Consider the following 14,830-nt stretch of genomic DNA (forward strand, 5'->3'; position numbering starts at 1 on the left):
GCCACAGTTAGCCAATTAACCTTTCAGCTGGTTGCCCACCTATAAAATACTTATCTTTGAGCAGTATTGGATTTCTTATTAGCACCAGAGAGCCTGCCCTTTATTGATCACACAAATTATTCATTTAGATCATTTGTTTCCTCAGGGAGCCAATCAAAGTAATCTTGAACCTCTTTTGATACAAATGACTGCCTTTGATCCACAATTGTAGCAGGGCTTCAAATGGTTTCAGGATCACCATCCTAGATCCCACTCCAGACCACTAATGAGAAATTTCAGAGATTCTGACATAGCAGAGGTTTTAAAATACACCTTTGTATCCTAAAGTTATGAACTGAGTCCAGGTCTATAAAGTTAACATCCATGATCCATCACTCATACCAAGTCTTAGAATAGCAGCTGCAAAGCATTGGTAATAAAAAGCCACTAGAAAGTTTTAAAGGGGAAATAGGAAATTTCAACTATATTCAAGACAACTCCACTCTTGGGCACTGTAAAATGACCCTTGCCTAGGTAAGAATGTTTACCTTTCCTGTCTCTTTTAAAATTTTTAAAAAAATTTATTTATTCAACAGAGAGGGAGAGTGCTTGTGTGAGCACAACGCAAGGGGGAGGAGCAGAGGGAGGTGGGGAAGCCGACTCTGTGGTGGACAGAGAGCCTGATCTGGGGTTTAATCCCAGGACCTCAGGATTATGACCAGAGCCCAACTGACTGAGCCACCCAGGCGCCCCTCTTTTAAGATTTTGTATTGTGGGAGTGGGGGGTAAGAGGGGTAGTCTGGGGAAGGCGCAGATGGCCAGGAAGGATCTCAAGCAGTGTGCTGAGCTTGGAGCCCAAAGGGGGCTCAACCTCGTAAGCCTGAGATCATAGCCCGACCCAAAACCAAGAGTGGATTGCTTAGCTCACTGTACCACCCAGGTGTCCCTCCCTACTGCCCTCCGTCTTTTTTTTAAAGATCTGAGAAAGAGGAAACTGGGGAAGGGGGAAAAAGGTGGAGAAGCAGAGGGAGAGGGACAACCCAACCCCACAACACAGAGATCATGACCTGAGCAAAAAGTCAAGTCAGACGCTCAACCGAGACACCCAGGTGTCCCCCACCCCTTTCTTAAACTAGGTTAACGTTAGGCAAATTCCCTGAAAGTGTTAAGACCCTAACCCCCCTCCACATAAGCGAGAATTTAACCTTGAAGCAGCTGACTTAATTAGAAGCTTATCACAAAAATTAGACCAGTGTAAATAACAAACATTTATTGGTGTCACTTATGGTAGAAAAAGTTCCTACACCAGATGCGCATGACCCAATTGTTAAATAGAACATTTCCAAGGTGAACACACGCCCTAACCCAGCTTTTTTTACTCATGTTTTAAGATAGCCAATTCTTCCGTTCCCCCCACCCCAAGACATGTGAGCAACTGCTAATGAAAAGCAGTAAACAGCCACTTGGGCTATATCATTTTCAACTCCACTCCAAGGTGAAGATTCCAATTACATTCGAGACTTAAGTTCTCTCAATTTTCTCCTAACGAAAGTTCCTGAGTCCAGTATTTACAATATTTAAGCACTAGCAGAGCAATGTCTACAACTCATCTTTGTCTGCTGGTTCCTCATCACCAGTTGGGGGAGGGCCTGCACTTCCATAGAGTTTGCTGATAATTGGCTGAACAATTTCTTCTAGTTCCTTCTTTTTAGCTTTGAAATCTTCAATGTCAGCATCTTGGTGACTTTCTAGCCATTCAATCTTTTCCTCTACGGCTTTTTCCATGGTCTCCTTATCTTCAGAGGAGAGTTTACCTCCCAGCTTTTCTTTATCTCCAATCTGATTCTTTAGAGAATAGGCATAGCTTTCCAATTCATTTCTGGTGTCAATGCGCTCTTTGAGCTTTTTGTCTTCCTCGGCAAACTTCTCAGCATCATTAACCATCCTTTCAATTTCTTCAGGTGTCAGGCGATTTTGGTCATTGGTAATTGTAATCTTGTTTTTGTTGCCTGTACCCTTGTCTTCGGCTGTCACTCGAAGAATGCCATTCACGTCTATCTCAAAGGTAACTTCAATCTGTGGGACCCCACGGGGAGCAGGAGGAATTCCAGTCAGATCAAAAGTTCCCAGAAGGTGATTGTCTTTTGTAAGGGGTCGTTCACCTAGAAGTTACACCAAAAAAAACACAAAACTTGTTAGTTGTTACTGACAAACATTAGTCGATCTGGATCCTTATATTTCAGTCTGTTAGAGCCTACAGTGGCAAGGGCATGCTTACCAAGCGAGAAGTGGGTCAGTATTGATCTATAAGGAGTAGCAAGCGGGACTATTAAGGTACTACTAACTTTTAATTGGATTTCATCTACAGCATTATCAACATTTCTAGAAGCCAGCTCAGAAGTTATTTTTAAAGGCAAAGACTGCCAGATAGGAAGGTAAGAACTAGATTTTGGGGCTGACTCTACCAAACTCAACACTAGTCATATTAGGGACCCTGTCTGAAAATAGCAAATATTTCTTTCCTTTCTCATTTCAATAAAATATATTAAGAAAACATCCTTCTCAAAAACATACTATGTCATTCACAAATGTAGGGTATTACCTTCATAGACCTTGATTGTAACAGTTGGTTGGTTATCAGAAGCTGTAGAAAAGATCTGAGACTTCTTGGTGGGCACCACAGTGTTCCTTGGAATCAGTTTGGTCATGACACCTCCCACAGTTTCAATACCAAGTGTAAGTGGACATACATCAAGCAGTACCAGATCACCTGCAAAGGTAAAGTTAACCAAAGTTAAATTCCAATTCAAGAGTCACAAGAGCACTACCAAGCAGTCCCCCCCGGAACTGTGTAACTTTATCTTCTCCATCTTGCCATTTAATGTGAGGTTCTAATGCAAAATCATTTTAGAAGCACTGAATTCAACATAGCTGCTAATGATCTTGAAACTGAGCCAGGTCTTGTCCTCACTCTACCCTTTACTAGCTGTGAGACCCTGTTGCTCATGTTCTATTACCTTGTAAAGCAAAAGATAGTTATATTCTTCCTATCAAGCTATTGAAGTACTGTGAAAGTACTTTGGAAGATGCTGTGGCAGGGACATACCTGTATCTTGATCACCAGAGAGTACACCAGCCTGGACAGCAGCACCATATGCTACAGCCTCATCTGGGTTGATGCCACGGGATGGCTCCTTGCCATTGAAGAACTCTTTAACCAGTTGTTGAATCTTTGGGATTCGAGTAGAGCCACCAACAAGAACAATTTCATCAATATCAGACTTCTTCAGGTCAGAATCCTCCAGCACCTTCTGGACAGGCTTCATGGTAGAACGGAAGAGGTCCTAGAATAGAAAACACAATTACTGTGATGATGCCTATTGTACCTAGATATTGTCCTCATACCTAAATACAGTACCCTAAACACAGAGTCTAACTAGATCCCATTAGCAAAGCAAAGCAAAAAAACAAAAAACAAAAACAAACAAAAAAACCCCAAGAACATACCATATTTAGCTCTTCAAATTTGGCCCGTGTCAGAGTCTCAGAGAAGTCTTCTCCTTCATAGAAAGACTCAATTTCAATTCTTGCTTGATGTTGAGAAGACAGGGCCCGTTTGGCCTTTTCTACCTCCCGCCGGAGTTTCTGCACAGCTCTGTTATCTTTCCTAACATCTTTGCCAGTCTTCTTTTTGTAGAGTTTGATGAAGTGTTCCATGACACGTTGGTCAAAGTCTTCTCCACCCAGATGAGTATCTCCATTAGTAGCTACGACTTCGAAGACACCATTGTCAATGGTGAGAAGAGACACATCGAAAGTTCCACCACCCAGGTCAAACACCAGGATATTCTTCTCCCCTTCCCTCTTATCCAAGCCATAAGCAATAGCAGCTGCTGTACTGTTAACAGAAAGAGAAAGAAAAAAAAAAAAAAGCTTAGTTAAGTTTACATTCCCCCGATTTGGCAAATATGCCATGCTTTTGAATTAACACTCACGGCTCATTAATGATCCTCATGACATTCAATCCAGCAATAGTCCCAGCATCTTTGGTTGCCTGTCGTTGGGCATCATTGAAATAGGCTGGTACAGTAACAACTGCATGGGTAACCTAAAAGAATAACAAAACGTAAGTTAGTGTATTTTATCACACGGTTTACCTCTTATATAAGTTGCACTCAAAACATTACTTCAGGGGTGCCTGGATGGTTCAGTGGGTTAAGCCTCTGCCTTCGGCTCAGGTCATGATCTCAGGGTCCTGGGATCGGGCCCCATATCAGGATCTCTGCTCACCCGCTCCCCCCACCTGCCCCTCTGCCTACTTGTGATCTCTTTCTGTCAAATAAATAAAATCTTAACAAAAAACAAAACAACAACACTTTAGTTTCTAAGACAATTTGTTTGTTAGGTGTGTATAATAACATGTAATTTTATACCCACGGATTTGCAAGCATTACACCATACATGAGAAGTCCTTAGTATTTTGTTTGGCCCACAGTAAAACATGCAAGTAATTAAAACTGATATATATAGATGTCATTCAGATTCAAAATTATTAAAACAATGAAGGCATCTACACAATAAATCAAGAATAGTAAAAATAGAATTACTTAACATCATTCTAGAAATATTTACCTTCTTTCCCAAGTAAGCCTCTGCAGTTTCCTTCATTTTGGTGAGAACCATGGCAGAAATTTCTTCAGGAGCAAATGTCTTTGTTTGCCCACCTCCAATATCAACTTGAATGTATGGTTTAGTCTTCTTCTCAACCACCTATTTTACAGAACGATTATTATTTCCAGGCACAGAAGCAAGAACGTTGAAAACTTTAAAAAGAGGGCTGAGTCCCACTTCCTCCCCCATGGTTTGGTTTACTTGGGTCGCCTGGAACCGCATACTGACTAGAAATAGGTTAAGGAGTATGGGTGCCTGACGAAGACAAGCCTCCTCAATTTTAATCGGGCTCTTAATCCTAAACGATGGAGACAGGACAGTTAACGTGTGAACTGTCTTTGCCGGCCGAGCTTACTTCGAGCCAGTTTTGTAACATACCAAGATTACTCAATAAAAGTTATTACAAACACGCTATGTCTGTGCCCTTCCTGTTGTCTCCACCATTTTCCAGCAACTTCTTAATCTTAAACACTCCGACCACCACCGCCCACCTCCGTTCGGGTGAGGAAAACCCCATCGCACCTTGAACGGCAGGAACTTGATGTCCTGCTGCACAGACGGGTCGTTCCACGTGCGGCCGATGAGCCGCTTGGCGTCGAAGACCGTGTTCTCAGGGTTGGAGGTGAGCTGGTTCTTGGCTGCGTCGCCGATCAGACGCTCCCCTTCAGGAGTGAAGGCCACATAAGACGGCGTGATGCGGTTGCCCTGATCGTTGGCGATGATTTCCACGCGGCCGTTCTTGAACACCCCGACGCTGGCAGAGAAAAATCACCAAGAACGCCAGGAATCAGCACCGTGATTCTCACAGTGGCCCAGGAGGCCACGCCCCATTCCCCCCTTTCCAGAAACCCCACTCACCAGGAGTAGGTGGTCCCCAGGTCGATGCCCACCACCGTGCCCACGTCCTCCTTCTTGTCCTCCTCCTCGGCCCGCGCCGCGCCGAGCAGCAGCAGCACCGCAGCCACCAGGGACAACTTCATCTTGCCGGCGCCGTAGGCCAGTCGGTCAGCAGGCTGGCAGGACGTCACAGGCAATCCAGCCACAGGCCACAGCACCCGAACGCACCGAGGTTACTGATCTGAAGGTACAGGGCCCGGGGTCAGCAGGCAAAGCAGACAAGGCGAAGGGCAGGTCCGGAAAGACAGGCCGCGGCGCTTACCTCTCAGACTCGCAAAAAACCCCCAAGTTGATGAGCCTGTGATGTCTCAGCCAGCGTCGACCGCGCCGTCGCCGAGGCCGCTTATATACCCTCCCCCCAGCCCCGTCGTGGAGGCCACCGATTGGCGAAGGCCCTGCTCGTTGGAGGCCTCTGATTGGTCCAGGCCACCAAGCTGGCCGCCGCCGATTCGAAGCGGCCTCCTCCGCAACAAACGTCACCGCTATGCCCCCCCCGGCGGACTCATTGGCTGCTGGCCGCACCCGACAGCCACCAATGGGAGGCAACATCCGCTCCAGGCGCAGGCCCCACTGGTCCAGCAGCTGCCTGTCCCTCATGCGACCTCTCACCCGGAGGCCGTTTCCGCAGGTAACGGCAGAAGTCCCGCCTTCCACGCTGGGCCCTGGGGGGCCGAGGCTAGTGTGCAGTGCGTGATTCCCTCGAGGCAGTGGAATTTGGGTTTTTTGCTTCTCGTTCTCCACTGTCTGCTTGTCCCTCGTCCGTCCTTCATCTTGAAGCGGGAAGCGGCTCTTCCTCTTCCCAGCTTCCAACCCATCCCAGGCAGGCAGGTCTCAGCGTAGATGCTGTGATCACCTCAGAAGAAATTTCTTTGCCCTTTAAAACCGCTACGGTTCTGGGGTGTCCGAGCCTCAGGGCTTTTTGTTGTTCTACAGCCCGCAGCCCTCGAGCTGGGGCTTGGCGGGAGCACCGCTCGGCCGCAGATCGTGGCTCCTAGCCATTCTGTCGGCCCTGCTCTCCCTAGCCACCTATCTTTATTTATACCAGGCTGCTCCACATTGCCCTACCCCACGGTAAGTCACAGGCCTGGCCAAAGTTACTACTTCCTCGCCCCTAGTCCCCACCCCGGTGTGGCAGCCCTTTCCTGAAGAGCTTACTAATGCCATCGCTCCCACCTTGGGATGTATCATTTTTCTAGCTCGCCTTCTCTGCTCATCTTTTTTTTTTTTTCTTTGTGGCCCCGGTTTATCATTTGCAGGGCCTTCCCCGTCCTTTATTCTTGATACCTTTCTAACTTCACTCTTCCTGGAAAAGGTCAGAGTGTGCTTGAACCCATTTGATAGACAAAGACTTTTTGAGATTGCCTTTACTCTTGTATAACAACCTGTAGCAAAAAATGATAGACGCTGCTATTTACTGTAGACTTACTATGTGCCAATCATTGTTTGGTTTCCTATGCCATTCGGTCCTTACAGTTTAATACTTGCCTTTCCCATTTTCCAGATGAGAAAATTGGGACTGAAATATTAAATAACTAGCTTTAAGTCACAGAGCTGGTGAGTGATGCACTTAGAATTGATATCCAAGTTAGCTTGGCTTCATAGCCAATGCTCTCAGTTTTGTTCTTTCTTTCTTTCTTTCTTTTTTTTTTTTAAATTACTTAGTTCATTCAACAAATCTTTTTGGAGGACCTGCTATGGACTGATACAAAATATTTTGAGATCTTACAAAAATGCATGGGACTTTATCATAGGAACTGATGACTCCAGTATTTTTCCACTAAATGTATTCTTGAGATTCATGGTGTTCATCATACCTTGTCCAAATAGGACTGAAACATCTTACACAGGGTTTACTAAGATGTTCAGCTTAGGAGTCAGTACTCAAGAATTTTTCCTTTCTCCTTCACTGCTTCTCAAAGGTTATGCTGGTGACTCAGAATTGAGTATTGAAGTTGCATCACCCATCTTAACAACAGGGCTTGTAATACTGCCGTAATTCTGACCCTCTGTAGGTTGCATCAGTCCATTATTAAGATAGAAATTACCATCTAGCCACTTTACAGCTTCATATCATTTCAAACAAACTTTGTATATGTAGCATCTATTTCCCTTAAAAACAAACCTCTCAGTTTCAGCCTTGTCCTTGATAGATGGAGTAATCTTTTGCAACTCTTTTTCCTAAGATTTAGATAAGTGATATCTGGCTAACTCCCAAAGGGAATGAGTATATTGGTGGTTGTAATATCTTTTTAAAACCAAGTATATTAGGTATATGTTATTGTATAATCCAAAGTGTGGTCTTTTATGGATTGAATAGAAAAATGCATAGATAAATCTAGTTTCCTAAATGTTAAATGCCAATAATAGTATTGGTGCCAAATTATCAGTATTTAACTAAGCACTAGACACTTCGCTAAACACTTTATGTGCATTATCTTTCAATTTTTATGAAAGCATTTTTTTTAACCTTTATTTTAGAGCTAAGGAATGTGAAGAAGCCCCAAGAGGTGAAGAAACTTGCCCAGGAGATTACACAGCTAAGATAGAGAGCCAGGATTTGAGCCTTGGCAATTTGATTTTTAATTTCTGTGGTTTAGATTATCATCCTGAGCTTTGGGTTTACAAGATTTATATCTCGTTTAGGGTATAGAGTAGTTACATAGTTTACAAATACTTTGATAAGTGTATCCCATCAAAATCTGCAATCTACAAAATCAAAATCTACAATCTACAAAAATCTACAAATGTAGATTTTTATCCAGTAATTTAAACCAGCTCATTTGACTTACGCTCTTATGGGTAAGAAAGTAGATTTCTATTTCCCATCTGATCTCAGCTAAGCAGAGTTAGGACTGATCAGAATTGGATGTCATTTAGTTCTTAAATCTTCCTTTCTGAAAGGGAATTATTGGCATACAACAGGAAGGAAAAGAAAAAGACTTATGTAATTGACAAATTGAATGTTTAGACCCTGATAACTGAGAATCTTCCACATCCTCTTTTGGGGAGAATATTCAACTAAAAGATAAGGTACATGACCTTGGGGAACAAACCTACCAGAGCCTCAGTATTTTTTTTTTTTTTTTTTGAGCCTCAGTATTTTTATCTGTTGTATGTCAGGGATTTCTGTCCTGTTGGCTTTAGCAGCTTGTTTCAAGGATCAGATAGGATACTGTATATAAAAGTCTGTGGGAAGTTGTAGGGTAATAGGAATGCTATTAATCCTGTGACTAATACTATGAGAAGAAATTTTAGAAGCTCTTCAAGAAACCCATCTCTTGAGAATGAATTTTCAAGATTTCTTTCAATGGGAAATAATGTGTGGTAATTATGTTGAATTTGACAGATTTTTGGAAATATTTTTTTAAGTTCTCTAATTACTCTCTTATATGGTTAGATAGATGTCATTTTTATTAAGAGACTCAGCCCTTAGAACCCTGAACCTCCCTTTTCTTAGAGCATTTACTTAAGAAAACTCTGATTGTAGGAGTGCCTGGCTGGCTCAGTCAGTAGAGCATGTAGCTCTTGATCTTGGTGTTGTAATGTGAGATCTTGGAGTCCCACACTGGGTGTAGAGATTACTTTAAAAAAATAAAATCTTTTTAAAAAAAAAAGAAAAGAGAGACTGGGTCTTAACTTTTATTAAACAAGTGAGGAGTAAAACAAAAGTATCTTCCTGACACCTGAGCCCGGAACAATACTAGGTATAAATCATGTAGCTTTTTTTGCTGTATGTGCACTTTTGATAGTGCAATGTGTTATGCAATTAGTTTTCTTTGTCTTGACTTTTTTTTTTCAAGGATTTTATTTATTTGACAGAGCGAGGGAGCATAAGCAGGGGGAGCTGCAGAGAGAGAGAGGGAGAAGCAGGCTCCCCACTGAGCAGAGAGCCCAACGAGGGGCTTTTAGGAACCCGGGATCATGATCTGAGCTGAAGGCAGACGCTTAATTGACTGAGCCACACAGGTGACCCTTGACTTTTTAAAAGAGAATTTTCTGATTAATAGGGAACCCTCCCGGGGACGCCTGGGTGGCTCAGTTGGTTAAGCAGCTGCCTTCGGCTCAGGTCATGATCCCAGCGTCCTGGGATCGAGTCCCACATCGGGCTCCTTGCTTGGTGGGGAGCCTGCTTCTCCCTCTGCCTCTGCCTGTGCTCTCTCTCTCTCTCTTCCTCTCTCTCTCTGACAAATAAATAAATCAAATCTTAAAAAAAAAAATAGGGAACCCTCCCTACACACAAAATGAGAAGCTACAAATAGTGCATCTTTTCAACCCCCCCCCCCCCAGTGGAAGACATTTAGGAAGCATGCTGTGTCAGATAGTGTGATTGAGAGAAAAGCACATGAGGTTTGGAAGCATAAAAACTAGTTCTAGTTCTGTCACCAAACTAGCTATGATTAGGGCAAGTCACTTAATCTCTCTGAGGCTCTGTTCAGTAGTCTGTAAAATGTATACAATTTTGCTTCCTCACAAGGCTGTTGTTATGATAAAGGTATTTTATTGTTTTTTAAAAATTTTTAATGGTTTTTTTTTTTTTTTTTTTAAGATTTTTATTTGAGGGAAAGCAGGCCGAGCAGTGGGAGAGGCAGAGGGAGAAGCAGACTCCCTGGTGAGCAGGGAGCCCGACGTGGGGCTCCATCCCAGAACCCTGGGACCATGACCTGAGCAGAAGGTAGATGCTTAACAAACTGAGCCACCCAGGCACCCCTGTATTTGATTGACTGAAGCCTTTTCATTTTACAGTGAAAACATTTTAATTTTTCTTCTGTTTTAAATTTTCTGTTGAAGTAAAATAAGCTACTAAGTATAAAGAGCTACCTCTATAGAACCTGAATGATATTTGAGTGATAATATGTATCCTAAATCTCTAAATTTTTAAAATTGGGGTGTCTGCCTGGTTCAGTCAGAGGAGTGTGCAACTTCTAGCTGTAGAGATTACTTAAATAAATAAATGCTTAAAAATAAATTAAAATAGGAAATATATGTAAGTGGTACAAAATCCAAAGGGTACAATGTATAATATACAATGAAAATAAGTCTGCCTGCCACCCTACCCCAGCCTTACTCCTCTACTGGTAAAGATAACCACCATCGCCACTTTCTTGTGTAGCTTAGAGAGGTTTTATTCATATTCATATGCAGTGTGTGTGTGTATTCCTATTTTAAAACTAGTGATGGGGAATGCTACATACATGGTTCTGTTTTCATCCAGTTAGCTGTATTTCTTGGAGATCGTCAAAAATCCACTGCCTCTTTTTTTTTTTTTTTAATGGCAATAGTAGCTCCCCTTAGTTGGATATTTACTATGTGTTGGATGTTTTGCATATCTTAACTTTTTTTTATTAAAAATTGCAATGTGAATACAGAAAGGTACATGAAATGCAAGTATACAGTTTAATGAATAGTCATTAATAATATTTGTTATTTAATAAGACAATCTATAATTTATAAATATTATATATGCTATAACATGATAAATAAATACTATAATTATGGAATTATAAACATAAAAAAATAATTTTATAATTTAATCAATAAAATAAATCCCTAGGTATTCAATATCCAAATCAAGAGAAAGAATGTTGTCAGCACCAAGAAGTCCTCACTTTTTAACCCCAGCTAATCCTAATTCCTCTTCCATACAAAAGTTAACTTTTCTTTATTGTTCCAGTCTTTAGAATTTTACCATTTATCATATTAGCTTCTGTCTTAATTACTATAGCTTGATATCCAGTAGAACATGTCCTTCCCTTAGGAGTGTCTTTTGCTTTTCTTGGTACTTGTATTTCCATATAAACTTTAGAATTAGCTTTTCAAGTTGGCAAAACAAACCTATTATATATTGTTAAGCAAGAAAAGTAAGTTATTTAACAGTATGGTAATACTATGCCATTATTTTTAAATATGCTTTACAAGGTCTTAAACTCAATTTCTATATTCTAGAATTTAAAAAAAAATTGCATGAATTTAGTATTTAATATATATTGGAAATGAATAATTTTGTTTTGAAATGATAAATTATGTTACTTCAAGATGATGAAATGTGGCTATTAAAATTATTGATATCTATGATTTTCAAAGAGTAAATTGTAAGTATGTTACTTTTTTGTCTACATTTTCTTATTATTTAAAAAAAAAATCCCTGTTTATCTATCAGGAATTTACTGAGCTTGAAAAACCTTTAAGAACTAAATCTAAAAGTAATACAGAAGAGAACTGCCCTCAGTCCACGCACCAGCCAGCTCCGTTATGGCAACCCGAAGCCCCAGCATTGTGATTAGTGATGATGAACCAGGTTATGACCTAGATTTATTTTGTATACCTAATCATTACGCTCAGGATTTGGAAAAGGTGTTTATTCCTCATGGATTAATTATGGACAGGACGGAACGGCTTGCGCGAGATGTGATGAAGGAGATGGGAAGCCATCACATCGTAGCCCTCTGTGTGCTCAAGGGGGGATATAAATTCTTTGCTGACCTGCTGGATTACATTAAAGCACTGAACAGAAATAGTGATAGATCCATTCCTATGACTGTAGACTTTATTAGACTGAAAAACTACTGTAATGACCAGTCAACAAGGGACATAAAAGTAATTGGTGGAGATGATCTTTCAACTTTAACTGGAAAGAATGTCTTGATTGTTGAAGATATAATTGAAACAGGCAAAACAATGCAAACCTTGCTTTCCTTAGTCCAGCAATATAATCCAAAGATGGTCAAGGTTGCAAGTTTGCTGGTGAAAAGGACTCCTCAAAGTATTGGATACAGACCAGACTTTGTTGGATTTGAAATTCCAGACAAGTTTGTTGTAGGATATGCCCTTGACTATAATGAATATTTCAGGGATTTGAATCATGTTTGTGTCATTAGTGAAAGTGGAAAAGCAAAATACAAAGCCCAAGATGAGAGTTCTGGAAACATCTAGAGTCCCATTTAAATCAATAGTAAAATGGTTAAATGTTCTAGTTCTGTGGCCAGCTGCTTAGAGGGGCTTCTTGCATGTATCTTCTAAGAATTTTATCTGTTTGGTATGTTTGTTAGAAATGTCATTTGCTGCATTCCTAAAGTCTTTATTTGCACTATGAGCCTCTAGAGTATCAGTTCCGTTTGGGTGGATTGTTTAACTTATGAATGAAAAATCTCTTCAACCACACCACTGTTGGATGCAAATATTGAAATTGTATTTGTAGGAAACATTTAAAGGGAAGATATGTTCATTTTTAATTGGCATTTTAATTTTTATGTATTCAGGAAAAAGACAGAAGTGATTGAATATTGTTGATTACGCCACTGTGTTTAGAAAAGTAAGAAGCAGTCAGTTTTTGTATCAATGACAGCATTTAAGAGGTACTGTTTTGTTGGATAAACCATGTGTCCTTGAATTATTTTAGTGTTTCAGTAGTATTAACTGTATTTTTCTGCTTGTTCAGATTATTTCTGGTGAATCTTTGTCAACAGTTTATTTTAAATACAAATCAATAAATTCCAAAATACCTAAAACAATAAAAGTAATACAAGAGAACACCAAAGGTCAGTGAAAGATAAGTTTAAGATACATTACATTGGGGTGCCTGGGTGGCTCAGTTGCTAAAGGGTCTGCCTTCAGCTCAGGTCATGATCTCAGGGTCCTGGGATCGAGTCCCATGTTGGGCTCTCCACTTAGTGGTGACTCTGCTTCTCCCTCTGTGACCTCTATCGCTTTCACTGTCTCTCAAATGAATGAATAAAATCTTTAAAAAGAAAAGATGTAATTACATAAAGATATTTCATACGTTATAGTCATAGGTTAAAACGAATACAGGTAATATACCAAAATTTGATGTTGCATTAACATGACAGCTCCCATCAGTCTGGACATGGCCGATACTGATAGAAAGATAAGGTACTTTTTTGTTTTGCTTTGTTTTGTTAAGGCTTGAACTCATGACCCTGAGATCAAGAGTCGGGCACTTAGCAACTAAGCCACCAAGACACCTTGGAAGGATGAGGTTTATAGTAGATTTCACTGTGCTGAAGTACAAGTTGCCTAATTTATGACTGTGCTACAGGCGTCTTTTTCCTCATTTTCAGTATTCTCAAGTTTCAGGCTTTTATCTGTTGTCCTCAACTTAGCCAATAATTAAAAATTCTTTAGCAAATGTTACAAAATCATATTGACTGAATTGCCTGGGCCTTGGAAGAATCCCCAGGTGAATGAGGGGCCCTAAATCAGAATCTCCATCAGCTTCATAGTATATCCACCTCTGAGTGCTGCTCCTATTTTTGAGCCTGCCAGTGGGGGCCAGTGTAGGATAACCAAGGGCCCAGAATATGGAGTAAGGTTATGCCTGTAGTCTTGTCCTTTGCTTGCAACTGGGCTGTTCCAAAGGGCAAAAAGCATTTTATAAAGAAATACTATCTGCCACCTGTGTCGGAAAGCTTCCCTGCATGTATTTCTGGATTTTTTTGTTGTTGTTTTACAGATTGCCAGAGCTTTAAAAAAAAAAAAGTTTTCCCTTAAATATTTTTTGAACTATGTTAAAAAAATAACATCGTTAGTTCACATTTATCTTTTTGTTATTCAGAATGTACAGTCAACCTAAATGTCAAATTCAATAGGGGATGCCAGATCAACTAGGGTAGGTGATACTATGGAAATAGTGTGCAAAGTTTTAAAGCTGAGGTAGATTTTTACGTAGTGATATGGAATGAAGCTCGATTTATTTTTAAATGAAAAGAACAGAATGGTGTGTAGAACGTGATCCTATTTGTGTTAACCCCTCCCCCACAGTCTAGACAGATACCTACCACTGACAAGAGTGGCTCCCTCTGGGTGGAATTGGACAGGAATCAAGAGGATTTTCTTGACTTCATTGTATACATCTTTTAAGGTCAAGAATTTCTGTATTACTTGTCTGAAAATGAATTTTAGAAAAGAAATATAGTGAATGTAATGGTTCAGTTAGCTTTTAGCATTGAATTTTTTTTAAAAGAGTTTCACTTATTTTGAAAGAGAGAGAGCATGAGCAGGGGGGAGGAGCAGAGGGAGAAGAAGATCCCACTGAGCAGGGAGCTCGATTTGGGGCTCCATCCCAGGATACTGAGACCATGACGTGAGCCAAAGGCAGATGCTCAGCCAACAGAGCCACCGAGGCGCCCCAGGAGCTTTTTATTTATTTATTTTTTTTTAATTCTGAGTTTGTCAGTGCGCTCTGATTCTGCAGCAAAGTAGTTTTATGGAGAGTATGGAGTTAGAAATCTGAAAAACAGAGCTCTAATCAGGATCAATATGAATTTCG

General features: G+C 40.7%; 3 protein-coding genes across 3 annotated transcripts in view; 2 read left to right on the forward strand and 1 right to left on the reverse strand.

The window, feature by feature from the left end:
* Nucleotides 1–1,234: 1,234 nt before the first annotated feature.
* On the reverse strand, nt 1,235–5,888 carry HSPA5 (heat shock protein family A (Hsp70) member 5). Its single transcript, XM_080819905.1, has 9 exons — nt 5,810–5,888; nt 5,509–5,728; nt 5,173–5,404; nt 4,612–4,749; nt 3,975–4,087; nt 3,487–3,877; nt 3,086–3,323; nt 2,582–2,749; nt 1,235–2,141 (listed from the first exon to the last, which is right to left on the reverse strand). Exons 2-9 carry the CDS (start codon nt 5,628–5,630, stop codon nt 1,579–1,581), a joined length of 1,965 nt encoding a protein of 654 aa, XP_080676031.1. The 5' UTR covers nt 5,631–5,728; nt 5,810–5,888; the 3' UTR covers nt 1,235–1,578.
* Nucleotides 5,889–10,095: 4,207 nt separating this feature from the next.
* GAPVD1 (GTPase activating protein and VPS9 domains 1) overlaps nt 10,096–14,830 on the forward strand; it is an 82,951-nt gene continuing 78,216 nt past the window's right edge. The window contains exon 1 of the mRNA XM_080819544.1: nt 10,096–10,219. The gene's annotated coding sequence lies outside the window, so the exon portion shown is untranslated. The remainder of the gene's footprint in view (nt 10,220–14,830) is intronic.
* LOC308353002 (hypoxanthine-guanine phosphoribosyltransferase-like) lies at nt 10,155–14,022 on the forward strand. The gene is made up of 2 exons (XM_080819548.1): nt 10,155–10,219; nt 11,705–14,022. Exon 2 carries the CDS (start codon nt 11,797–11,799, stop codon nt 12,475–12,477), a length of 681 nt encoding a protein of 226 aa, XP_080675674.1. The 5' UTR covers nt 10,155–10,219; nt 11,705–11,796; the 3' UTR covers nt 12,478–14,022.

The sequence above is a fragment of the Martes martes genome (assembly GCF_963455335.1).
Source record: "Martes martes genome assembly, chromosome: 12".
In the NCBI taxonomy this organism is placed as follows: Eukaryota; Metazoa; Chordata; class Mammalia; order Carnivora; family Mustelidae; genus Martes; species Martes martes.

What these genes read in the sequence shown, in the direction of transcription:
- LOC308353002 (XM_080819548.1), top strand. Translation starts at nt 11,797, where the DNA reads ATGGCAACCCGAAGCCCCAGCATTGTGATTAGTGATGATGAACCAGGT.
- HSPA5 (XM_080819905.1), bottom strand. Translation starts at nt 5,630, where the DNA reads ATGAAGTTGTCCCTGGTGGCTGCGGTGCTGCTGCTGCTCGGCGCGGCG. An exon ending in ATGAGGATCATTAATGAGCC is followed by an intron (nt 3,878 to 3,974) that starts GTGAGTGTTAAT and finishes TTCTGTTAACAG; the next exon opens with TACAGCAGCTGCTATTGCTT. An exon ending in AATTTGAAGAGCTAAATATG is followed by an intron (nt 3,324 to 3,486) that starts GTATGTTCTTGG and finishes TTTCTATTCTAG; the next exon opens with GACCTCTTCCGTTCTACCAT.